At 40.7% G+C, this 27,329-nt stretch overlaps 1 protein-coding gene across 6 annotated transcripts in view; it reads left to right on the top strand.

The window, feature by feature from the left end:
• Positions 1-27,329, top strand: part of PDE3A (phosphodiesterase 3A) — a 267,927-nt gene that overhangs the window by 148,317 nt on the left and 92,281 nt on the right. For all 6 annotated transcript variants that reach the window (XM_072874501.1, XM_072874537.1, XM_072874529.1 and 3 more), the window contains exon 2: positions 16,963-17,013. In XM_072874501.1, the coding sequence (XP_072730602.1) occupies positions 16,963-17,013 (51 nt within the window). The remainder of the gene's footprint in view (positions 1-16,962; positions 17,014-27,329) is intronic.

Here is a 27,329-nt window from a genome sequence, read left to right on the forward strand (position 1 = left end):
GCTGCTGTCGGCTCCTGCTTGTGAACCTCTCCTGGCTCCCCGACCCTGCATTCTCCCACATGTGCATCTTGTGCCTCTTGACCTTAGAAAGATTGACTGGCCTGTAAGGTCAGAAAATTTGGCCACTCTTTCTAAATCGAGAGTCACCCGACAACCAGATTTGCAAGGAGGACTGTGGAGGCATTTAAGGAAAGATTTCCAAATGCAGCTTTTTTTTTTCCAAGCAGAAGCAGCCTGAACATTTTGAGAAACTGTGAATGAAGTTTCTTTACGACTATGGCAGAAAAGCTGATTTGGGTCAGTATACCCTTTAGAGCTTGAAGCAAAAGTGGGAATTTTTTCTATGGGTTTTGAGGTTTTTTTCCTTTTCAAATTTTAATTTCAACACTCTGTAGTAAAACAAAACTGAAATGCTATTGTCCCTAGATATTGAAACAGGAGGTTCTGGTGTCTTATAAATATCCTGTTTCTCCCTTCCAGTACTTGCATCCAAAACAAAATCTTTAACAAATTCAGTTTGTGAAGCATTTCAGTTTTGAGGAAACCTGGTTTTAATTCTTGCAGTCAGGTCAACTGGTTGTGTTATTTGCTTATATGCAGGTGCTCTTTGCATTCTAGGGACAAGGAATTAGTCTGTACCTCTACAAGATGCTTCGTATCAGTCTGAAACCACTTTTTTATAAATAATCAGAAGTCTGTTTCATTGAATAAAATAAATAATAATAATAATTTAAAAAACCCCTCAGGTATTAGTATGTGAGGACATTAAAGCTATGGTATCCATGTAATGCATTTTTAACTCTCATGCTCTTCAAATAAAGACTTAGCATATATTTGTGCAGCAAGACAGTAGGAATTTTCATGCTAATCTGTTCTGTTGCAACAGCAGATATTTAGGCAGTGGATAAGCTACTGGGTAAATTTTCACATGCTTTCTGAACTTTCTGAAGCTGGCATTGCCTAGTCTTCTCAAGTAGCAACTGAGATAATTTGGCCCTTGAGATAAAGAAGGAGAGATAAAGTTATTTTTAGCAATAGCTTGCTTTAGTTCTGGCATTTCGTTCTGTCCTGCCCATCCTCCTCACAGAGTGGAAGGATGCAGCTTGTTTATGATGTTTTACCATATCTCCTGTGCTGGCTTTTGATACCAGGCAGAGCTGAGGTTTGCCCTTTGGCAGCTTTCCCACCAACGCAGGGGCAGCCCTCTGCGTTCTGGAGGTCACGGATCAGCCACAAATCCTCAGTTTTCAATCCTTGTATTTAATTCCGCCCCCCTTCGCAGTCCCGGTAGTTAGAAGCCTCCTTTCCCCCTTAGAGGACATTTAATTTCTTTTTTTTAATTTTCTTTCTTTTTTTTTCTTTTCCTTTCCTACAATTCAGATTCCAGGAAGTGAAATTTCTAAGAAAACTTGAAATGCTCTGAGAAATATTGTCACTTCAGATATAATCTGTACAACTGCAGAAAATCAGCATGTGTGTCTTCTGTAAGTTACAGTAAGAGTATTTAGTACTGTCGTCTTAAGAGGTTCCAAATGTTTTCAGCTTATTGTTAGTTCTATGTGTGGGCACTACCTGCATTTCCATCCCCTTGTTTCCTGATCCTGTGTATTTAATATTACGGAAGATGTTGGTAGCATTACGCACATGGAGACTGAACCCCACTTCTTAGTCATAGGGCCAACAAAGTGTGGCATTACAGGCTTTTAGTGGGGTGTTGCCTGGGAGCCCCTGTTCTCCTCTGCGGCCGTCTCTTCCTCAGTGTCGCGCTCCAGACTGGCACCGAGGAGGGCATTTTCTCTCCACCACGAATACTCACTTTTGTGTGGCTCTTTGGTGAGAACTGCATTTCCTCTCATCAGACTGGCTGCACGTAGGCAGCTCCTCAGTCCACCTTGAACTTTCTGACTTTCTGGTTAACCAGCATGGGTGTTCTAACATGAACTGTCTTTCCCTGAAAACAAATGAAAACGCTGGTTCCAGGACCACACTGCGTGTGTTGAGGAGAGTGGGGCGGATGTGTGGGAAGAAAAGTATTAGGTTAGGAAAAATATTTAGGATATATACATTTTTATTTATGTTCTATATTTAGGTATGAGAAGGGAAGTTATTTTTTTTTTCTTCTGCAGTTCTCTCAAGCTCATAAAGTATCTGTTTCTCAGCTTCTGTCACTCTTGCCTGAACCAAGGTTGTTGGTGGCCCTGGTTCGCCTTCAAGGAGGCTTTGTCCTGATAAAGGGACCCATTGAGAGGGCCAAAGGCACGCAGGCACAGGCACCCGACATTCAATATACAACTGCTTATCTCCTGATAACATATTTGTGCAAATACAGGTCTTGATACTAATAAACTAGGTAAACTGCAAGTATCTACGATTTCTCTTTCTGAAAAAAGAATTGTGCAGAAAAATGTTAAGTGGAAGAGAGAAAATACTCTCCAGGTCGTGGAGCTCTTGTGGTGAACACTTTCATGCCAGAGATGCCTCATGCATCTCAATCACTTGATCTTGATGGATAAATCAGAACGCTTTTTTCCTCCTGGCATTCCAGCTCTTCATCCCTTCCTCTCACTGTTCATCTCCGCATCCACGTGTGGAGGTGAAGTGGACTCAATGTCTTTAAAGTCTTTAAAGAAGGTTCAGTTCAGGTCTGGGGCACAGCTGTTGGTTTTTCACTTTGTTCAAGTCACCTTCTCTAGCTAAAGTTCTTCTAACTGAGTAAAGAGGATTGCAGGATGCCTGGGTGTTCGTCCACAGACGTAGGGGAAAAACTTTCACTATTTTTGATCCTTTGACGTTTCCTGTCTTTGCTGTTTCACTTCAGTGCTTTCTTAAAAAGGAAGGTTGTTGATATTTGAAGCCTGTCCTCTTTCTGATATTTGGAGGGCTGAACAGTTCATTTTCAGAAAGACCGATAAGATCTTCTGGCAACTGAAAACGGGAATAATTCTGTTCCCTGGTGTATGCCCTGGACTCCCCGAAAAAAGAACTTGGACATAAATAGTTGATCAAAATGAAGCCTATGGTCTGATCCCATGAACTGAAGATACTGAGTTTCTGTTTCCAGTTTTGCAGTACTGTGCTGGGTAAATGCCTCAGTTCTCCATCTGTGAAATGGAGATAAATCAATTTTTTTTCTCACAAAGGTCCTGTCTGAGTTAACAAGTTTATATGGTGGTCTGGAAAGAAGTGCTTCAGAAGTGGTTGCTACTAAGATTTCTCTGATTTGCAGCTGATATATAATAGCAGGGAGAGACTCAAAGCTGTCTTACAGAGACTCGGACTAATTGTGTTTAACTGTGTCTCCCGGAAGACCAGGCTGGTTCCCAGGCGTAAGAGGAAAAACAATGAATAACATGCAGGCCACGCTGAATTGATGAAAACCTTGTTGTTAGATCAAGGGATCAGGATTGTATCTGTAATCAATACAGATCTGGAGATCTCTTTCTCATAGTCATAGGACAAGATCTGCACAGTTGTTTAGCACTTAGCAGTGCTTTTTTTTTTTTTTTTTATTTTTATTTTTTGGTAGATAGAAATATAAATACCTTTCCATCTGGACTCTCCTGGTTAGGGTAAAGTGATGTATACTAGTGTGTACTAAAATAACACTTCCGCTGAATCAAAATAGCATTTTTACACAAGTTGAACATAAGATGAAAGAAAAATATTTAGGACACAGGAAAAAGGAACTTAAATTACTTTTTCAGCAAAAAAGGAAGGGCTGAAGACGTCGTAATGAGAATAATAGAAGGGAAAGCTCCTATTTCTGAGGGAGTGCTGAACAGCTTGTCATAAGAAGAGGAAATACTGCTTTTTTGATCAAGTTTGTTTTAGAAGTATATTTCAGGAACATGCAAAGTTAGATTATGCAAGCAATAAAATTCTGGGGAAAAAAGACCCAATGGTGGAGGGGGAAGTAGTTGTTCATATTGTTGTTGAAAGCAAATTTCAGAACTTTCTATTTTGAATAGATGGACTTTTTTGACACACAACTTTTTGTGTTTTTTTTTAACCACAGAAATGCTACTTAATTTTGTTGAAGCCTGTTTCTGAAAGGCGGATTAGTCAAAATGACATCTTTTCAATGGAAGATTCTTCTGCCAAAGAATATTTCAGCAGCTTTCGTGTGACTCAGTTTAACTGAACTAAAACTGGGGTCCTAAAACAGGGGGGACAGGGCAGCCACACATCTCTCAAGCCTGCTCCTTCGAGGTCAACCATTCCAGGATGGGCTCCTCTCCCCTCTGCCCGGCTCTGCCTTTCTCCTTCTCACTCTGAAACGCCACCTGGTATATCCATTTGCACCGTAACGCCCCCGAATAGCATATATTCTGTGCATCCTTTACACTATGATAGAGACTGCACCTTTTGTGGGCTCTGGTTTTGCTGTTAGCAGTACTGTGACGCTATGGAAATATGGCTTGGGTGACCACGTGGAATTAAATGTTGGCAGACAATGTTGCAGGGGAATGCATTTTATGATATCCCTCTAAGACAACATGCGTGGTTTTATTACTTTAAAAATAAAATCTCAGAAGCAAAGCTTTTAAAGAGTCATACTGGTTTGAAAGACAGGATTTCAAATCATGGAAAAACCTGCAGCCATTGTGAAAAATCTGGTTTTACTTTGACTTCTGGAAATCTCTACTGAAATTACTCCCATTAGAGGGGTTGAAGCTGACTGCCGATTCCCCCCTGTACAGCACAAGCCCGGTATTCATCTTCCTGGCTTTTGCCTGTTTATATCCAGCATCCCTGCAATCCAGATGGGGAAAAGCACATGTGACAGCGTGTGTGTGTGATTTGGAGCAGCAGATGGGTGCGAATGACAAACTGTTGCCTGTGTAGGCACCTACCTAGAGATTACTCAGAGTCCTGCCTCTGTGCGTTGTTGTTCTGTTCCTGTGCACCATTATCGAAGAGGGCACTGTCAAGGCTCCTGCGTCTGAAGCTTTACCTAACTTGACAGGGATCCTGTGCAGGCATCCAGATTTCAGTACCTTTCAGTACTGATGTCCATTCCTGATGTGACTTCCGTCTAAGGAAGCACTGACCGTATTAAAAATCATACAGGGAGAAAAGCAAGCTGGGATTGACTTTATATTTGAACTCTAGTAAAGAGAGATCCCGCTTCGGTATCTTTTTGTTCCTCAAGTGGGCCTGTCACCCCACATTACTTGCCTTATTTGAGTTGCCTTTCCCTTTCCTGCTCTTGCTCTGAATGAGTTCTGCATAAAGGGAAAAGTGATGGAAAGTGAAGTGCAGTGAGAGAGGAGAGGTCGGTGTTTCTGTTGTGGTTCTACACCTGTAGCTTTCGATTTTCTGACTGCGCAGGCACACCGTTATCAGCTGGTACAGAATTTCACGCATTGTCCGACAGCATGACTTCAATGAAAATGATGCCATTTCTAGCAGTGGGGAAATTTATGGCCCAAATGTATTTTTGCATGCATTTCAGCTGGACTGTCACTGAAAATTGTAGGACAGGGAAGTCTAAAATGCGTGTGTAACTTGCTTCCTTGAAGTAGTCCCTTTCAAGTCAGTAGGGTCACCGGTGCTGCAGTTGTGCATGCACATGTACTTGCTAGGTTAGGAATGCAGTTAGTGTAAGGTTTGGTGCCTGACTCATGGCAGTGATTTAAAATCCACGAATTCTGTAATTTCTCTATGTGTTAGTCCTGCCAGCTCTGCTGTAAGGCCTGACTGGGGGTACCAAAGGGGAAGCCTCGCTCTGCCAGCACTCTGAGCTCTGCTCATTTCTTAAAGCCAGCAACGCACCGAAGTTTGGTGCCTGTGGTCCCATAAATTTGAGGTAGGTAATCAAATCCACTGCTACCTGGCTGAAACACAGAATATGTGGCCAGGAATTTGCATGTAAATGACAGCGTGAAATTATTGTGGTGAATTTTCTGTGACAGTTGTGTTTTTCTTTATTTTAAACCACGTGGTTACAAGGATGAGTAGAAAAGATCCCTAGTTTGCTGCTGGATAGACATCTGAGCCCCATGTGAGTGCCCTGCCGAGGACAGTTGGAGGAGATGTGCGAACTGGGCTGCTTGGGGAAGGGGTGGGTGAAATGTATCGTGCTGGAAGAAGATCACTGAACTGATTTAATTAGTTCTGTTTCAGAGGATTCATTTTTGCTCGGGTCACTGCTACGTTCATCTATTTGCTTTTTTCCCCCCTCTTAGCAATAGGCAAATGCAGGGTGATAATTAATTTGGCAGGTTGATTGAGATTGGGTGGCAGAGAGGGGAGTTTTCCTGGATGAGTGATGAAGCATTGCTGGTTGAGCTTAAAGTGAATAGTCTGAAATAGAAAGTAGTTAGTATAAAATCCCCCCAAGGGTGTGTTTAAACTGAATGTACTTTGAGTTTTGACATTGAGGTTTTTTAGTAAGCTACCAGGCTCTACAGTGTAATTTTAGGACATTTGCTAGCTGGGATCTAGCTGTTGAAATGTCAGTGGCTATTCTTCTGCATTGTGAAACCTCAAAACCGGGAAAATGGGGTGTTAATGAAAGAAGTAGCTTGTTTGTGTGGGTGTCAGGCTGGAACAAGCTTTGGCAGAGTGATGCTCTTCTCTTTTCCAGGCCAACCCTGGAAGCTGAGGCTTCACCTGACCAGATGCAATGCTGCTCTCGCAGTGGGAGAAGGCACTGTGGGTCAGTCTGCTCTGTGCGCTAGCTTGAGGGAGGCCAAATTCTCAGCATCTTAAACTTTTCATTACTAAATCTCAGCTATCCCTCAGTGTGCTACCATTAAAGTTAATGCATTTCAGGAAAATGGGCTGCTGAAACTGTAAGAAACTATGTTTCTGGCTTTCTGCCTCACTGTATTTTAGCCTCACCAGGGGCCGATTCCTGTAATCACTGTGTTTTGTGTTTCACACCAGGTGGACATTAAGTTGCCATATTAAAAAAAGCAAAGTTTGTTTTTTTCCTTTTCAGTAAGTGCATATGGTAGCAGGAGATCTAATTTGTTCAAACTACTGGATTCTGTTGCTTACAGAATTTCCAGTTTTGTGGGGCAATGGCACTGCAACCTTTATTTGACTTCTCTGACCAAGCGGTTGGGGTTCGGGGGTTTGCTCTCTCACTCTCTACCCCCTTCCTTTTTGTAAGCGGCTCTTTGCTCTGGTGAGAGGTTTTGAGTTGACAGCTATGACAAAACGCCATCCTGCGCACACGAGGGAAGTACAACGGGAACACAAGCAAGTCATGCTTGTCCCTACCCCTGCCGCTGTGGGTCAGTTCCCTTGCAGAGGAACCACTTCTGAAGGTTAAATGTCTGGTGAAACCTCCATGCTTACTCAGTCCTAAGGGTTTTTTTCTGCTGAGGCTGCCAGTAAGGATGTCAATTTGACAAGGTTTTGTTTTTTGGTTTGGGGTTTTTTTTTCCTGTGAGGTAGACATCCACTGGGAATTTAATTGGGAAACTCCTATTTTTATGCAGACTACTAGAGAGTGGTCAGCTGTTAGATTAATGCACTTACTAAACTAATGGACTAAGCTGCCTTCCATATGACCTTTCATGTTTTGTGTTAGTATTGTGGGCGATTCAACTAAAATCAGAGCTTGACTGAAAAATCCCTTAAAAGTTTTCCTACTCTTTCAGTGGGGTTTTTAATTGCTATGCAAAAAGACATCCCCTGTATCTTCAAGGAACTAATTTATTTGGAAGCAGAGACCCTCCTGTGCACTGATAACCAGCTGAAAAGAGTGCCTGTCATCTTTGAGGCTTCTGTTGAGTAACAACAGAAAGTGCAAATACTGTATATGAAACTAGAATCTCTGAAAAGATGGAAAGTGAGAGAAAAACTATGCACTAAAGAGAGAACGGTATTGGTAACATACATTGCAGAGCAGATTTTTTTGTAGAAGTCTTTAGACTCCTTTAAAAAATAAATAATAGGCTTTAGATACCTAAACGTGCTTTCAGACTATGCTGACTTTGTCTGCTGCTGTAGGTAGCTACTTTGTCAAGCCTGTGCCAGGCTTGGTATTGTGACTGGGGTTCTTAATGCATAGTTAATGATTCCCAATGGAAAAAAAGTAAATAAGCTTTCTGACTTTTTCTAGGAACTTAATTACACCAGGATGGACTTGACCGTGTAGCTTTGAAATCCAGGAACTTAATTGTCTACTTTGAATAGTAAGCAAGGTTTAAATAGTAATTTTCTTCTTTTTAATAATCTATTTTTGTTCTTTTGTCAGCTTGATGTTACATTTAGGAGTCTTGATATTGCTGTGTTGCCCTGGCATCCCCATACCAAAGAATTGTCTTCTGTAGGTTACTGTCTGTAAATTATGGCCATGGCCAAGGTGAGAGGATATCAGAGTATCTGTGCCCACATTTTTTATCTCACGAGTATGGATATTTTTTTCGAGGGCTTTGGTTTTCATGATTATGCTCAGAATGGGAAGGTGAGTACATGGAAAATTTGGTGAACGCTTTTGCTTGTTGAATACTAGTCCACCAGATCAACATGCCTATTATTAATCCACCAGATCAGTTTAAGGGGATAAGAAGTCTATTTATGATCAGTTTAATTGTTTAGTCATTTATTCTGGAAATCTTTTAAATATCCAGATTAAGATAAGACTATTAACTTAGGAAGCCTTTGCTAAAAGAAATCTGCTCCACATTTGCAAGTAGCTCTTTGCGTGGCATCCATCCTTGGGGATCACTGAAGAATAAGAGTTGCTTTTCTTTAAAAAAAAAAAAAAAAAAAAAAATCAGTCCTTTTCTGTATTTTACTACAGCTCTGCCTCCAAAACCCATTGTTTAAAATCCTGTTTGATGTGTGAAAGATTAATAGGGACCTGAGAAATTTGATGGTAGGACTGAAAATAATAGGAACCTGTAGGGATTTGCTTTACTACTGTCATCTGTTTAAGTAGTTGTGACAAAAATTTATATAAATCCAGATACAGGGTGTGGAGGTGGATATTCCCCTGCCTTTTCTTTTTCCCACCTACGTTTTTTTTATTTCACAGTATCTTCACACTATCTAAAGTTAAACCTGCTCATTTCAAGAAGTGGCATGGAGCAAGGGGCATGACAGTTGTCCACAAACCCACTGCTGCCAGTTTGCCGTGTCATATGTTTTCGTGCCTCCTGCCCCTGTGCAAGGGAGCCAGGATCCCTGAAGAAGTCAGATGCATTTTATTGTCTGGAAATATTCTAAAAGGTCATATGCTGCCATGAGAAAAGTCCTCAAAAATGTAGTCTCTCTCTTGCCGTCTCGCCCAGCGCCAGATATGATCTCATTCCTTTTATTCCTTTGGAGCTGAGTCCCTGGTTAAGTGCTTGGGACGGTTTCTTCGCCGTGCCTGTGGGGCACTCACTGCTGGTGCCTTTTGGGTTGTCCTCCTGTGCTGCAGTGCCCGTTCGCCTCCCCTCAGCCTTACCTCACCGAGTGCCCTATTTTCTCCGTTCCCTTCTGCCACAGCGGCTCAGTATCGTGTTCACTGTCTCAACAGAGTATCTGCCTGATATATGTTTTTCCCATTTTGTGTGGCCTCTGGCGGTGCTGTGGTTCGTTGTTTGACCTGCCAGCCAGGCTGTGAGAGGGCTGTAGGGGTTGAGGAGGCAGCTCCCTCTGGGGCTTCCAGCTTCACCAGGGTACCAGTTTCAGAGGGCTTAACTCCATCCCCACACGGGGCTCATCCTGCAGGGAAGCCGTTCACTGCAGCTCCCCCTCCAGACCCATCATCCTACCATGCTGCCCCTGCCTCCAGTTCAAAGCAATGCCAAGTTTCAAAGCATTTCTGCCTGTGCCTCAGTTTAAAAATCTTATCTCTGCTTCCAGGTGTTGTCCAGCAGCCCACAAACCTTTGAAACAACTTATTTGATTAGGAAGCAACTGAGAGGCTCTTATACCCCACCCAATTTATTGATTGAGTTAGTTTATCGGGGTGGGAGGGTTGGTTTTTTTTAACCAGCCTCAGAACGGGGGCTGACCTTGATGATTTGCAGGGCTCTACCGCATTGGGAGCATTTGGGTGGAGAGTTTCCTCCCCACTAATTGCACAGCCAGAGGCCGCGATGGGGTGAGCGTGCAGCTCACATATCTGGCTGAACAGCGCAGCTCTGACATCTCGTGCTTTAAGCTGACCCTGGGAATTGGCGAGTGGTTGTGGAAAAGGGATTGTTTTTCCAAATATTGGAGCACTTCGCTATCTGTGTGTCATAGCCTACACGTGCCTGTGTATGATCATGCTCACCACACAGCAAGGAAGACATCTCTGACATTTTGGATTCCTGCAGGGCAAGCTGCAGCTCTGCCATTTGATGGAGAAGGTGGTCAGTGCAGCCATGCAGTTGCTCCCCTGTTACATTATCAGGATCTGGCAGTGCTGAATCTCAGAAGCTACAGCTCGCTTAGCTTCTCCTGCTGATGGTGTCCACACCAAAACTGCACTCCCGAAGTCAGTCGAGTCAGTAAATCACCTCGTTTGTCTTGATTACCATGAAAGTGCAGGGAACAGTCTATCGAATAGAAGGAATCCTACTCAAAATAGCACGTGCAAAAACACCCTGCTAGTTTCTGTATGACTTGACTCCTGCATATTTGTAAAAATAAATGTTTCTTCTAATATGTAATCAAGGAAATAATTTGTGCTTTTTTGTTACTGAAAAAGAAATTTATCGGGAACATTTTGTGCCTACATGCTGGTAACAAACAGTTTCTTTTTACCAGTGGAAATATGATCCTGACTGAAGCATAGCTAATACCCATTCAGTCAGAGAATATGTATCATACTGTGCCCCATTCAGCGCAAGCTGTAAGGAGGCAGTGTCAAAAAACTCAACAGTGAGACACTGTTCCACATCCTCAACATGCCCATTCAACAAAATCACTTCCAAAGAGGGAAGATGTTATGCTCATGTTTAAATACAGGCTCTGCTATTTTGGCGAAGGTTGAAACCAGGTGCCAGCCAGATTGGATGCTCCTATCTAGCTCTACTGGACACTGATTCCCAAATATAAGCAACTCTTAAAACTGCTGGCCGCCACCCAGCCAAAACTTTGCAGAATCTCATTGGTAATTAATTTTTGCTGCTACTAAATGCTCTAAATCCTTGCAGGAGTGGCAAAAAGGCATTTTTACAGGTTCTCAGCTGTTTGGGGGAGCTCAGGGTATCCTATTCATGTATTGCAGCCAGTTCAACAGAGAATATTGGATGCTAAGTGTTTGGCTCCCAGTCACAGGTGGGGCAGAGGAGCAATTTCTCCAGCATTCCTGTGCTTTGCTTGGTGCTCTCCTTTCGTTTATTCATTAGCGGAGAGCAGGGCAGGGCTCTCTTATGCTCACTGTAATGGAAACGTGGTGTCCAGCCATGGTCTGAAATCTTTAAAGTCCAAGGGAAGAAGCCAGTGAGTTGGGGCAAGGTCCTGACACATGCATTTGGACTATGTGATCCTGCTTCAGTCTGTTTGAATCCCATTTGAATCGCAGGCTTTCGTGAGTTATGGCTGATTTAGCTCACCTTTGTCATCACCATTTAATTATTTTTATAACTGTAAAAGTCTTTTGTGTATGTGTAAATATATATGTAAATAGAATTCCAGAGTAGCAGACTATAATCTGAATAAATTAGAATAGGCTCTGAATTGATTTAAAGTCTTTTATTAAACACTAAGTAACTGCTTCATTGGTCCTCTTAAGTACTTACCATTAAAAGATCTGCTCATTCCCTCTAATGAAACTGTGCTGCATGTTATATTTGCTTAAATAAAAAAACCCTGTGTTTTCAAACCACTACTGAGGACTTGCTACTGCTATTGCATTCTGCTACTGAGGACTCCCTCCCCTTCCTAAGAATATACATGGGACTGCTCATATTCTAAATGTTGGGGTTTTTTCACACTTGTGCCCAGTTGTGGAGGTCCTTATAATAAGATTATGCCTTTTGTATTTCTGTGAGTTGTTTTTTGGGTTGTTGGGTTTGTTCTTTTTTCCAGCCATGTCATAGTTAGTAGTATTGGTGATTCAAGGGTGCTAAAATAAAAAACCTAGGCCAGAAAAGATGATTTAAGGGAAAAACAAGACCTAGAAAGAGCTAAAAAGGTTTGAATTGTCATTATTTACTTTCTATCTTTTTATTTAATTAGATCTTTTATGGTACGTGTGGGTCACATTTTCCTGCAGTTCTCTAACACTAAGGAGACTTAGAATTATGGTTTATGAATTTTAATGAAAGTTTAGATTATTATGTAATCATATGCTGGGGCTTTAATTAAATCACCAAATAGGAGAAGAACTGGATTTAGAGAGGTGAGAGCTGAAGATGCTAATTTTTAAATGTCTTTGTTCTGCTTTGGCATGGGTATCTCAGATACCTAATGCAGGCAGTCCCTTCTACCATTCCTTACTCCTTTGCAGGTATCATTGCATTAGTGAACATCTGGTTTACATTTAAAATTTGGCTTTACAACCACAAGGCCTAGAGACGTCGTAGTGTTTATAGCGAAAGCCTGAGTTTTAGAGCACAGGCTACCACCCCATATGTTCAGAGCGAGCTAGTCCCATTTCATTTCTCTTTTTCTCTCTGTGACTGTGATTTTGGTATTAGGGTCTTCTCCATTCCCGCCTCCTCTTCCATTCACAGTTCTCACACTCAGCTGGTCTGGGGGAGGCTGTTTTCCCTGGAGACCTCTTAGTCAATTTAGTAGGGTAGAGCGAGCCAGTTGGCTTTAGCAAAGCCCGTGTTTTTGTGCATTCTTGAACATTCAAGAGTTGTTCTTGTTGCTGAAAGCTGCCTTCATCTTTAAGCATTAAAACTGTCAGAGCTGGGTTTCCAGGACAGTTTTAGATGAAATGCAAAGTAGATACTTTCCTTCTGAGAGAGACTGCACACATATAAGCCATGTGGGAGTTTGATTTTGGTTTTATCCCTCCTTTTCTGCTGCTGGTACACTCAGCCTCAGCAGCCTGGTCAGTTAGAAGGATAAAGAAAAGTAATTGGGTGGTGTGAGGCTGTTTACCATCACTCTGGACCAAATCGATTCATAGTAATTTTTAGAGGAGGTGGTGAGGTCTAGAACAAACCCTTCTGCTAGTGATAAACACAAATCCTTCTACTTCCAAATGCATTTTTGTGTCTGTATCTCTGTTTTCATCCATGCACCAAATAAACAATATATTTTTTCTTTTTTTGTGATTTCAGAAGGTTGACTCAGACTCAAGTGGATTTATGTACGCTCTCTGTGTTTCTGAGTGTTTGTGGTTGTTTGCTTGCCTTTTTTTTTTTTTCCCCAAATACTGTTTTCTTCATCTTTTGATTTCTATAAAGCTTGTGGAAATTGTGATTTCCAAGTAGCCTGATGGGTCAGACATACTTGCTTTCCTCCTTTTCTGCATATTGTACTTACTGTTTGTTACCAGCACTTACTGTTTGTCCATTTAAAGAAAATCTTTCCCAGGTTCAGAAGTAATCTATCACAGCATGGCTTGTTGAGCCAAAGGGTGCCATACTGAGGCAATCATCCCTCTGCAGTATGTTGGCCTGGCAGAGTTTTTGTTACAACTGCTCTACCTGTTTATTTGTTTTGTTTTCTGTCTTCTGTCTTAAAGCTTGAGGCCCTTTTGTAAGTGTGATATAAGTTTTATTTCATTTTTTCCTCCTTCACTCCTTTGTTGCTATGGTCCATTGCAAATATGCCAAGAACATTCTAGTGTGAGATGAAAACTGTTTTCTAGATTGTGAGGAAGAAATACATTTTAAAGCCAGGTAAGATTTGGTAGGTTATAAAAATGGGAGGAAAAGGTTGGCTTCCTAGGGTCATGCATCTTACTACCATGCTTGAAAACTGCCTAGAATTGGCAAGGTCTCTTACCAACCTAGAACTCTTCCTTTGCTTCCTCGTGCTCACCATTTTACCAGGTGATAACCACAGGGTTAACTCTGTAGAGTATCCTGGCATATAGTACGTGACGTACAAAGAGAGAACAATGGTGTTGATATTCTTTTACACTAGGGGCAGTGGATGTATCAGCAAAAATACAAACACGGCTGATTCCACAAAGGCATGTTTGTAGATAAATTAAATGAAAAGTGGGTTGTGTAATTTGCTATGGAGAGTTAGCAGTTTGCTAATAAAAAGGTGTCAGAATAAGCAAGGGGTCACTCCGTTGGTTCCATACGTTTATGACTCGTTGCTTCATTGGTGACTTTGGATGGACTCTCTTCCATAAGTGATTTTGATAGTTAGATGCTGAGAAATGGAGCAAGGACAAGCTGTTATAGCCTTTGGACTGATTTTTCACTGTAACATTAGCTGCTGCTGCAAAATCCAGTCTGCAGAGCACCACAGGATTGCCCACACCTGGTAGAAGAGCAGGGCCAGAGGTGGGGGACTTGGGCAAGCTGTGGAGGAGGAGGAGGAGAAGCGGAGCAGAGCAGGGCTGACTGTGGGGCTGGGGAAGCACAGGAGAGCACTTCGGGGGCTGAAAAACTCTGGGTGGAGATATGAAGCACCAGGCAGTAACTGGGGAACAGGGAACAGGGCGGGTAAACCGTGCCTGAAGAAGAATGAATGTTTAAGAGGACTTGATTTGGGCTTGAGGATTGGTGGTGATCACAAGTAACCACCCCTGGCACACATCAGTCTGGTTTCCTGGGACTGGCTGGACTGGAAGCATCCCTACATTTGGTGTACCTTCTCTAATGGGAACAACAACTCCAAGCTTGACTCTTAACTGCGTTGCTTATTTTTGGTGGCAATAGTAAAGCAACCCTTCACTTTTCAGTAAACTATGGATTCAGTGAGGGTAGGAGCATGAAAAACCTGTCAGTGGGATCTCATGCTACACTTGGTTTTGAGGGTGTGGTATGCACTGCCAAATATCTATAGAGCCTGGAGAAGCACAGTAACCACAGCCAGGCCTGTAACATTAATGCTTTTTTCTTAACTGTGAAATAACAGGCATATTTTTTGTGCTAATTTCGCTGGTAGGAAGTTGTAGGTAAAGATATCTCTTATCATGCTGGGAATCGCAGGTGGTCAGACTCATGCTAAATTAATTTTTCTTTAGCCAAGTAAATTAAGAAAGCAGGCACCACTTCCCCACAAGGCATAGGGGCTGAGGAGTTAAAACTGAAGAGGTTTTCTTGGTCCAGAGTGGCAGGAGCCAGGGAGGAAGCACAGGTATGAGGGTTTTGGCAGAGATTCTTGTGAAGCACATAACCTTTGGTAGATGCATCTCTTTTGCATGCTGGTTATTTACTGAGAGGCCAGCTTTCATAAACATCAAAGCTCGGTTTCATACAGTAATGAGCAAACATAACAGTATGGAGAAACAAACAGGGAAACCTGGCACAGCTAGTGTTTCCACCAACAGTGTATGGAAAAAGGAAATAATTACAGTAAAATGAGGGGGTCAGTCATGAGGCTGTATCAGGTGAAAAAATGGTGTGACATTTCTAATCTTTGATGCCTATCTGCATGTGTGGTTTGTCTCCAGTTACGGGGGCAGGTAATTGTAAATAATAACTTAAAGAAATGAAGGGGCCCTTGGAGAAGGAAAGGGTAAGTAGGAGCAGTTAATGGAGGAGATAAAGGTTTCATATGAGATGTATGTGGCTTTCCTCATTTTTCAAAGTAATTTTAATCTCTTGTCCTGGGATGGGTCTTTCGAAAGCATGTTCTGCAATAAGCATAGGTTGTAAATCTCATTGCCTACCTCTGACCTGGGAGAAGGCATTTCCTTTGGGAAAGAATGTTGGGAAGAAAAGAGCAAGAAAATGTTCATGACTATAAGTCATTACATGTCTCTAACCCTCCTATCTTTCATTCACATATTTTTATATTTGCATTAAGCTATGCTCATATGAGTAAGAAAAAGCATTACCCAGAAGAGATCCCTGAGTAGCTGTAAAAAAATGCCAGCTCCCAGGCTGGAACACTCCGGCCGAGCGCTCGGAGGCAGGATTAGCAGCGGCAGCCGCCTTGTGTGCTGCATGGCTCGGGCTCGACCAGAGCTGTGCCTGGGCACTCCCTGGGGCTTTCCAGGGTTTTTAAGGCAGGTGTGAGGATAGCTTTAGTGTCAGCAGTTCACGTTTTCCCATAATCTTCAGATACATAAAGCAGTAATAAAGCCTACTGGGTATTCTCTCTCCTCTTCTTTTGTCCCCCACCATACATGGAAGGAGCTGCTGTGTGCAAATTGTATGTTGCTTAAAGAAAGAGAGTGAGTGCCTGTGTTATCGTACAGTTAAGGAAGTACAGTAGAAAAAAGATGGGAGAAGACAAATTTTTTTTTCTGGAGTCTCTCTGTACCATCCAATGTCTGACCAATTGTCTCACGACACGATCTCCTGTAGGGCTGCACAGAGGATTTGAGAGCTGAATTTGGGCTATAATTAATGCTTGCCTTCTCTTTAACCTGAGGAGCTATATACCATCACAAATCTTAATTTCCACAAGAACCCATCATCTCTAAACTCTCTCTCTCTCTTTGCTTTCCTCTGCAATGTAATGACCCCAACCTGTTTTCCTTTAGAGGGTGTACCTCTACTTTTTTATTACATTGAGAGTAATTCAGTGGTGGGACAGAATTAAAGCTGTTGCTAACTTTCATGCCTGGTATAAAATATGCATTGCTATTTAATCAAATGTCCCCTGGTTTTGGTAATCACCTTGTTAATATATCATCTCTCCTTTTGCCAGATCAGTATTAAATATTTGGCTAAAGCTGGATCTATGGCAGTGTGAATTTTATTGGCATGGGCAGTGTTGTGATGCCAGATGTGTTTTGGCTCTGAAAGTAAAGGTACAAAGTTATAGTAACAACTCCCAAGGCTTCTCATCCTCATTATGAAACTAAAAGCTGTGTGAAATATAAAAGCAAACCTGTTTTTTCAAATAAAATGTGTAATGGCTATAAAAGCGTGAATGTTTCAATTAAAGCTAATGTGTGCAATTTCTCACTTACCTGTGCTTTTCTTTGTTTTTCAGCTCATGGGGCATTCTGAATGGGATCACAAACGAGGACCCAGAGGCTCACAGGTCAGTTGCTCAGTATTTTGTGTTTGGTTTTGGCTTTTTGTAAATTAGAGGTATTCAAGCAAGTTTTCCATCTGAGATTGGCAAAGTTGTTCATTTTGTTAATATTTGCAGGATTGAATCAGTGGAAAAAAGCATAAAACCATGACAGCTTTCATTAATATAATTTTTGAGCTGTAATCCAAACAGTTGATCCAGACAGAGCTGAGTCATGCAACAGAAAGTTTCTTTCAGTAGCAGAAAGATGGATTAGATGTATTGAGAAAGCATTTCTTACTCAGCTGTCTCCATCAGGATATCAAAGGAATACAATTTCAAATAATGTGTGTATGTGTTTTCGTGGTTTTTTTTCTTTTTTTTAAAACCTGACAAACTTGTAAAACTTGGATGGCCCTCTCACCTTGTTCAATAATAAAGGATTAGTGGTGTTAGAACTGTGTGGGGAGTTGCAGGAAAGCCATGTGTAGCTACTGGTTTGCTCTTGACACATCATTCAAAGGAAGTTATGCTAGTAGTGTTAGTGGCATCATGCTGATACATTTTTAAATTATCTATAGAATAACAGAGCAGATGTTGCTACCAATATTGGTGTTCAGGAATTTTCCCGCTTGGGTAAAGCAGTCTTTCCCATCTGGTGTTGAAATTATATAAATACATTATTAGGGCTCTGGTATTTTGGAATTGCTTTTCCTTCAGGTGAAGGATTTTTATATTAATATGTATGTCTATGTCTAAATCTATGATAAACAGGCTCTGCTGCTGTGGAGCTACATGTTTGCAACCTTAATCTCAGTAGGGTAGTTCCTAGCCTAACCTTCATAATGCCCCTTGCAAAAATCACTGGAGTACCTGCCTTTTTAATGAGAACATATATGTTAATCAGGAAGCTGCTACTTATTTTAATAGACAAGATTTACTATTTTTAATGCAAAATTCATTTACTAAGTTTTACTTTTTTGCCTTTATTGTTGCAGAATTCTACATTTTTTTCTGAAGTCTTCTAAATTTCTGTCTTGCATCTCATTTCAAAACCATCTTGAAATTTGCAGAAAATTCAGTATTTCATTAAACAGTTTAAGATGGGTTGCAGATCTGATTTTTTCAGCTGACAGTCTGTCATTTCAAAAAGATAAAAAAAACAGAAAGCAAGCTAGTTTTCAGTGGAAACTGAGGAATTTCAGAAATCAGGGAAATCCTATCCCGTAAGGTGAGACCTGGTCAGTATGTAATCTCTCCTGCCTCATCTGATGTACTAGTTGATCGTGTTGTGTTCTTCTGGTCCAAAGAGTGGAAGGCAAATTGGACTCCTCTAAATGATTGTTGAGAGGAAGGCAGTCACTTGAAGGACTCTTAAGGTGACTTAGACTTCTTAAACTTTTCTAGCAAATCTCCATCTAATTTTTGTATGCATATGAAAATATGGGTAGTCTTTGGTATGCTCTGAACCATGCCCTACAGTCCTAATGCTTTGGCTATGGCAGCAAAGTATTTAGAGACTACAGACTGGAGTGCATATGAAGTCTGTGCTGGTGTTGCATCAGAGATGGAAGCTTAAGCCCTGTCTAAGTCCTCATGCCTGATACATCCTGTTGGCTATGTGCCTCCATGCTTGAAGGATTTTTTGTTGTTGGCTAGACATTTTTGAAGGTTTACAGCTAGCCAATAAGAAACGTTAGAGAAAGGGATTTAGGTGGAAGGTGAGTGGTATCAATCTAGTCCAAATGGATTTTAAATTAAAAGGTAAGACGGATCAAGTTGATTACCAAAAATGTGTCTTGCTGCAGGAAATTGGACTTGGGCTGTTTAGTAGTTCCCTTTTGAGTTTTCTGAAAAAGTGAACTCACAGGATAAAATAGTTGCCAAATAATTTTTTAATTATTTGTTGTCATGAGGCTATGGGTTCTTCCAAGGAGGGTTCCAGAGAAATTAACGTATTGCCTGGTTTCTCTCTTTCGCCCCTTCCTGAGAATAAGGAGGGCTTGCAATGCACGACCTAATTTCAAAGGCAGAGGTCTTGTGGGCATTAACTCAGTTGCTGCAGATGCCCATCTATATGGAGTGCAAGTAAAACCATTTGTTGGGTACTGTTAGGGAAGGTTGTACTTGGGCAAAATGAGATAACTGGTTACTAAACATATAGATGAAGTTCTCTGGGTTTCAGTAGAGACTGAGGAGATAATTGTGAGAAGATAACTCTATATAAATTTAAAAATTTTCTCTGTCTTTCTGAGAACAGTTTTGTTCCTTCCTTGTCTGATGTTTTAGATACTCCACCACCATTTTGTGTATTAAAAAAAAAAGGGGGTGAGGAGAAGTTCAGTGGAATTCTCTGCAGGTCAGCCTGCACTTGTTTGAACCTTTCCTGAAGGATATTGTTGAATTATTGAAAACATTATTCTAGAAAACTCTGTATCAGATTTTCATGTAGAAGACTCCTGCTGATTTTTTTTCTTAGGCAGAATGTCTTTTAATTTTATTTTTTTAACACAATAAGCAAAAATACTTCACCTCCGAGAGTGCATTCCTTCAAAACAGGATAAAATCTGCATATGTGGGGTTTCCTTGACAGAGCAGTGAGGTGTTTCCTTCTAAATCCATCTAAAAAGAAGTGCATAGTCTTAATCAACTTCATCCTATAAGCACTCTCTTATTGCATTTGTGCTGTGTATAGGTGTTCTGCAAAGCTTCTAGAAAGCTACTTGTTATAAATCTTGGAAGAACCTTGTAAAACTAACAATCAATATGTACCACAGAAATGTTAAACAATCTTGAATAGGGTGGGAAAAGAAAATGACCCAAGCTCTCTGATTACCGTGTGGTATCCTAGTGCCCAGTCACAAGAAGCAAGGAAGAAAAGTTTCATTAGGGGGAAGAAAATAAGCCTCAGTTATTCCACTGTAGCCTCAGACTCTTTGTTTTACATGGCTCTGAAAACTGTCTTTGATAGGAATAGTGTTAAACCTAATTTAACTAGTTCCTTGAAAGATTAGGAGAAATTTAGGAGGTTCCGATTTTTGCATGTAATATAAAAGACCTGTTTTATCCTTTTGTGATTCAGTTGCATTGTTGCCAATTTGTGCCCTTGATAAAAGTACCCTTTGTTAAACAAGATCTTGCTTAAAAGTTAAGATGAGTAATCTGCTAGGTATACTTCTCCTTCAAACCTGACACAGCAGATGTTTAAAGATGGACTGGCAATTGCCTGCAGGATCTGCCACAGGGTTGCTTATGGTGTTTCCCTAGGTCTGTGGGGCTTTCCTCCAGCAGAGAAATGGGACTTGGGAGGACAGGTCTCCCCTGGCCAGTGGCAGGCTGCGCTGTTCGGGCAAGCAGCAAGAGGGAAGGAAGGGGTTTAGGCTTATGTTATTGGGAGACAATTTATTAGTCTTCCATGATTTTTTCATTCTTACGGAGTAAAGTGAAGAAAGTGGGAAGATAGACCTTAGGAAGCCACCTGTGTGTATGAATGTTAGCAATGTCACTTGTGAGAAAAGGAAGTGGAACCACTGGTTTACCATAATATCCACATATAAACTCATAAAATTATTCTACCAAGACTCATTAAACAAAACTCTAATTCTGTTAAGACTTTTTTTAAGAACTAGTAGGTTTTCTATGGTATGTGTTGAAACGTGAGAGGAAACTACTACAGTGCATGTTATACTTCTTAATGACCCACTTGGAAAATATGTTCCTTTACTGCATGTGGGAGTTAAATGCAAAGTGATGTAGTTAGAGGTAGTGATGGATGTCAAATGAAATACACTGAGGCTTCTGGGAATTTCTGTTTGCAGGAGTTTGTCTCCTGATAAGCATCTGCAATTCAATAGAATGTAAATGGGACAAGTAAAAAGCTGTCTTTATGATTTTTAACTTGCTCCTGACTTCCACGCCAACAGCACAGTCACTTTCTTATAGGTTACACACATATATATGTATATGTATGTGTGTATGTTGTAGGATTCCTTTTCTTTTAGAACAATTATACTATTAAGGCTGCTTTAATTAGAGTGAATTATAGGTTGCCTTAGAAAGAGCAATGAGTTCCTGGCTACCTACTTTTTTTTCCTTCCTTTTTTGTTCTCTGAAGATAACACTTCCTGCTGTAAATGCTTCATGCAGAGAACTTACTCTCTGGATCTGAAATCATGCAGAAAGTGTAAAGTGAATTTCATTATGTTCCATAATTAATTTTTAAAGTTAATAGAGGTTAGTATTTAGGCACAAAACTTCAAAATTGAGTTCCAAGTTAAAGGAGTTCCTAAATGTTTAGGAATGTTTAACCCACCTAAAGAAATCTCTCAAATATACACATGCAGTCTGTAAAACCACATCGTCTCACTCATGTGAGGGGAAAATATTCATACCCATTTCTAATATCAGTACATGCTACAAGAAAATGTGACTAGCAGAATTCATCCTTGGCATACTATGCCTCTGCAGAAAAAATATGCAAACTGTATTTTAATTATTCTACTAAAATATAATACTCGATACTTCTAAGATATTTCAGGTGGGACACACGGCACGCTTTGTGCACACGTTTTTATGAGGGACCTTGAATATGTGGGAGTTATTTGTTGCTCTGTCATCAAGACTTGTTTGGCTTGCTGAAGATGTAGGCGTAGCCCCAGGGGTCAGTGGAATCGAGCGATCGTTCCTCCAACATTATAAAAGCATGATAATCGGGAGAGAAACACAGAAGTCCAGTGTTTTTAATTCTCTTTAAATATAAAAGCTCTCAATTATATATCTGAGGTGCTGCATTTTACCCCTCCAGTTCCTAAGCAACAGCTATTTTCAGACTGAGTGCGTCTGGTGTTGTCTACCTACTTCATGCTTTTGCGAGGTAATTCGTCAGTGAAAGCTAGGCTTTTCACTATCTCGCCCGATTCCCTTTGTCGTGGCACTATAAGGAGACGGATGCTTTAGAGAAACAGGAGAAGCTTGGGTGTAACTGGTCTCAACCTTGCAGCTTGCAAAAACTTGTGTACATCAGGGAGCTCTGCTGTCTACAGCAATGAAGCACGGGAGTCAGAAATAAGGTTCTTGACACTGGTTTGGGAGAAGCCTTTTTCTCGAGTGTGGAAAAACCTCTAGAGCAGATTCAAAATCATGAGCCGGAAATCTCTATGCTTGCTGAAGCGTAGATGGGAGTCGATTCCCGCTACTGACCAGGTACTGTGCTCTGGTGAATCTGTTGTGTCACTGTCTTCTCTTGCAATGCCACTGTAAAGAGATTCATGCTGATTTAACGGTGGTGGTTGGGGTCCTATGCATATAGTGAGAACCAGCTTGATCATTCATTGTCATTTCCATGATGAATTTGGTAAAGCCGATTTTGCAAGAGCATGTGCTTGTGAATGTGGAGGTGCCATGACAGCCCACTAATGCAGACTTAAGTAACCGACAGAATCTCCCTGTCTCAAAAATGAGACTTTTCTAAAGGCTTTAGGAGTATTTTAAACTGAGTGGATAAGGAAAAGTGTAGTCTACTGCTGATGGGTTCCTCGGTACAGGTCTTTGTTGCATTTCATATCTTACATGTATGTATGTATGTATTTCATATCTTACATGTATGTAATCACTGATTACAAGTAGCTGTAATGCATTGGCAGAGCCTCAGCTTTTTCATCATCGTCTTGGTTGATGCATCATTTCAAGTATGTTAACAAGGATGAGAGTAAAGCAGATGTAAATGATATAGACCAGATGTAACATAAAAATTGTGGGATGCTGTTTGGAGCAAGGATCGTCACCATAAGTAGGACTAAGATGTGATGAATGGGAGTACAATTAGTACATTTCCTGCTTCTTGCTCCAGGCACTCCAGGGTTCTGTGAAATTTTTTTCAAGATCTTACTTGGGATGTAAAGACACTAAAACAAATAATTCTAGAAATAATTTTGAAAGGAAAGTGGAGGTAGTAGCTTATTACATGTTCCAACGCAGTTTTCTGTTTATAAAGCAGTTGACTATGAAGGGATGCCTTTATCAATGGAAAAGAGGCAGTTTGGGAGAAAATTCTTCGACAGAAAGAAGGGTGGGCTACAGAAATACTTCCCAGTTTTAGAGAAGGATCCTCCTGTACCCTTTTCATTGAGAGGAGGAAGGGAAGGGAAGTGCAGATTACATGCCATATTTTATAGAGTTGTAGATTTTTAAAGCCAAATTGGACCACTGTGAACATCTAGACATCTCAGACATATTACTAGTCAAAAAATATCATGCTGTCACATCCTGTCACATCAGGCCTATGTTTTCTGGTTAAATAAGAATATGCCTTTTAAATATATCCAGCCTTAATTTAAAGGCTTCAAGTGAATAATAATCTACCATATTCTCTGATAAAGTTTTTCTGGTTTTTAAATGTTATCTTTTTTTAACATAATGCCTTCTTGTTTGATGTTTTCTAGTTTAAATCTCCCACCATATCAATTTGCTACACCTTTGAATGCCAAATTTAAAAAATTTAAAAAGCCCTCTTTCAGAATTTTTTTTTTTTTCCTGAACAGATACCTGGATTATTATTCTACTTTGGTTTGCTATCATTTAAACTAGCTGAAATACTAAATTTCAGAGGGCTCAGATTCTCTGGTAATTTGCAATAAAAAAATTACAATAAAAATAATAAGGCATTGTTGATGAATACAATTTCATTGTATTGAAATTGAATTGAATTGATCCAGTTCAATCAGGCATTCTTAAATCTCCTGGTAAAAGAGGGGTAAAGAAATGCTCTGTTATGGAGTCATTTGTCATGTTGTTTCTGTTACGAAGATGTAGGGAGACTAGCGTTGTTTCAAAGGAAAGCTGTATTTCATCCTCTTGGCTTCCTCCTTCCTCTGAGGTAAATGCAGATCCTTGGCTTATTATGAACAAATATTTGACCAGTAAGGGATCCCTGTTGTTGCATTTAGATTGCTAACCAGTTCACTTTTCCAATGTTGCCTTTTCCTTTTAATCACTCTAACCCTGATGTTGCATTGCATCATACTGTGTTACAATATGATGTATCTGGGAAAAATAAGTATTCCTTACCTAGGTGTGAGGTGTGCTTGACTGCACTGAGCTGTGTATCCTTTCCATCAGCAGCCCCTCAATGCCTCTGGAGGGTTTTAAAAGAGAAAAGGAAATTTCCCTGACCCATCTACCACTTTGGGAGAAGTGAGACTGAGTAAGTGATGCACGTAGGTGGAGTTGAGCATAGTGTGAATCTGTAAGGATTGTTTGAAGGTAAACTGAGGGGGGGAAGATGATGTTCAGCTTAAAACACATGCATATTTCTCTGGCTGTTTGTACTGCTCCTTACGCTGGGTGGCACAGGTGGAGTGGGGCTGCTCTGCTTGTTCTCCCTCTTGCTCAACAGTGCCTCATAGGAAAATGCAGTTAGTGTGCAAGATGACAACCACAAAGAGGCAACTTCTTGAGCGTTTTAGGCTGATTCTGTTCGTAGCATCATATAAAAATAATAGCTCTGCCTTTTGGTGCAAATTCCTTATTTGGTCCTTAAAGGGATGCACTAGCATACTATGTTCTAGGCTAACCCTGAGGAAATGGTATTATATTTTGATAGGTAAGTAGTAACATTGTAGGTTATTTCTCTGTTCAGAGGAGATGAAAGATATTTATGTTAACAAGTGACAAAACCTCTCCAAACTGGTTTACTGTATTACCACTTTTTTTTTTTAAAGACTAAAGGAAGGAAATAAAATGGAATTCTGAAAGTGAGAATTTTGGCTGGATCTTGTTTCTAGTTTAAAATAATGTAGCAGATCTGACTTTTAAGGACATGGGAGCTGTAAGTCCACAGTGAAGCCTGATACTCTATTTGAACATAGTTTGTATCTTTCAAAAGTCATTAAGTGATTTTTATTCCTCATCTTACATACTTTACATCAAATTGAATGAAATCCAGAACTGTGAGCAGGCTGAGAAGTAGGGGTAGAAGAAAAAACAAGAGTAGTTATGGTGGCTATAGACAATATTGTTGGGGGGGTTGTTGGGGGTTTTTTGGGGGGGAGTATAATTTTATTATGATCTTTTGAGCATTCTTTATGCTTACAGACACTGCAGCACAGAATCCTACGTGGTTTCTGGGGTCTGGTATGACAAGAGAATTTTTTGGTTGGTTGTTGGCTTTTTGCGTGTGTGAAAGAGTGAGGAAAGTGGCTTTAAGTGTGAACCTTGAATTAGATCTTTTTGGTTTCAGTTTATGAGAAACGTCTTACCTAGCTACACATTTTTATATGTGGGAGAGCCTGATCCTGTGGGTGTTTTGCATGGGTAAATTGAAGCAAAAGGGTGATTAATTATATATTATATATTAGCCTCTATTCAACAGATTGTAGTATCTCTTAGTGCTTGAATCTTGAATGTCTTTATATCTCTCAATATTCGGAAGGAACTACCTTTATAGATCTAAGGAAAGGATTTATGAATGCTTTTCTTTCTTGTCCATCCAGCAGTTCGGATTGCCTGAAAGTCTTTCTTGAAGTTTCAGTACAGGTTTGGGGGGAAATTCTTGTTGGTTTTATTTGGTGTATGTGCCTGAGGATCTTGTTTCTTGTACTGATCCTAATTTTTTATCCCTGATAGCTACAACTGAGAATGATTTCACTGAGTGGATATGCATTTAAAATGCTGTGGTAACCAAATGAGCCAAAGGTGATGAGGTGTTAAAGATTTGCTGTAAGGATGTTGAGTATTTCCCTCTGCCTGAAATTCCCTGTAGATTTCATGAGCCATAGTCTTTGAGCATAAGTTGTATTTGATACCAGTCGTAAGACAGGAAAAATCTTCACACATTAGCCCGTGATGTAAACTTCTATTTTTTTCGTTGATAACTGTGAATTTAAAAACAGGAATTAGATTTATACAACAATATAAAAGCCAAATAACCCAATAATTGATATACAGATTTATATAGCTATAGATTGTTCAAAGGAATGTACTGTGCAGGCAAATGCATCAGTAATATTTCTTTAGCTAGAAATGCATGCTTATAGCAGTATAAACAATGGTAATGCTTTCTGTACCATTAAGTCACCAGTTTAGATTTTGATGGATTTGTGTAAATCCTGTGAAGTGATGCCTCTCTTACCTGCCAGTGATTTACAGCACAGCTATGCCTAAGGCAGTTTGCATGTACGGTGCAATATCCTGTTCCTTACCACTGATCTGGTAGATAGGAGAAACTCCCATAGCCTACAACCTATGCAGGGTGCTAAACAGCAAATAAACTGATCCCAATATGACTTGAGTCATAACTCTGTGAAATGGTAAATCCAGGGATTTTCCGAGAGAGAGCTTGATATAACATTACATCATGCAGCCACTGTATTTTCAGTGCGTTCATGTATGAAGTAATTCTGATGGATTAAAGCTGCTGTAAAGAAATGGAAGAGGTTCACTTTGTCAGGATTGGGAACTGTGTTTTCACTTTTTTTTCTTTTTTTTATTAATGGCTCACTCAGCCACAGACCTTTTTGCTAGTTGCATCTTGCCTTTCTGCTCTGAATGGTCCTCACTCGTAACACCTACACATCCATGAGGATGGATATATCATATCTGATATCTTTATGAGAAGGCTGGAGCTCCTGTGCTTTATTTTTCTCTCAGATGTCCATTAAATTCAGAATTTTCTTTGCTGCTGTTCAGCTGCCCCTGCATCCAGCAGCCTAACAGCAGTGTGGCATTGCCAATTGTCTTCAGCCAGGACCAGCTTCACTGGGAACTTCATGCTGAGGAAGCACAAGCCTCTGCAAGGCAGCAGTTCTTGCATCTGGACAGCAGGCATGAATGCATCAGTATGGATGTTTGTATAGGAGACAGCCATGGCAGAGGCTGGCTTACAAGCCGGACAGTATCAGGGACCTGGATGAAGACCTTCAGTGCAGCAGGGATTCTTGATACATGTCTCCTTTCTGTGCAAAGGTCGTGAAGCTCTTTGTAGAGAAGGGGATGAAGCAACAGTTATGGCCGAGGAGGCCTCAGAGCAGTCTGTGTGGGACTGTGCAGGTCTCCCTGGCTCACAGATTGCCTAAGGATTAGGAAAATGTGCAGTAGTGCCAGGGTCAGCTGGAACCAAGAAGCTCCTTTTCCTTTCAAGTGCCCATGCCCAGTGGGTTGTGCCTGGTTATTCCTTTTGCACCACCTGTCTCCCAGGCGGGCTACGGTGTGTGGTGGGAGCCATGCTCACCATGGCACCACCACCACCACAGCACATGGTCTCTTTAGGAGGTTTCAGTGGCAGCAGAATAATAAACACACACAACCGTGGAGAGGCAACGCAAGCCAAGGTAGAAGTAATGCACTAC

This window comes from Ciconia boyciana, chromosome 1, assembly GCF_034638445.1.
Source record: "Ciconia boyciana chromosome 1, ASM3463844v1, whole genome shotgun sequence".
Classification (NCBI taxonomy): Eukaryota; Metazoa; Chordata; class Aves; order Ciconiiformes; family Ciconiidae; genus Ciconia; species Ciconia boyciana.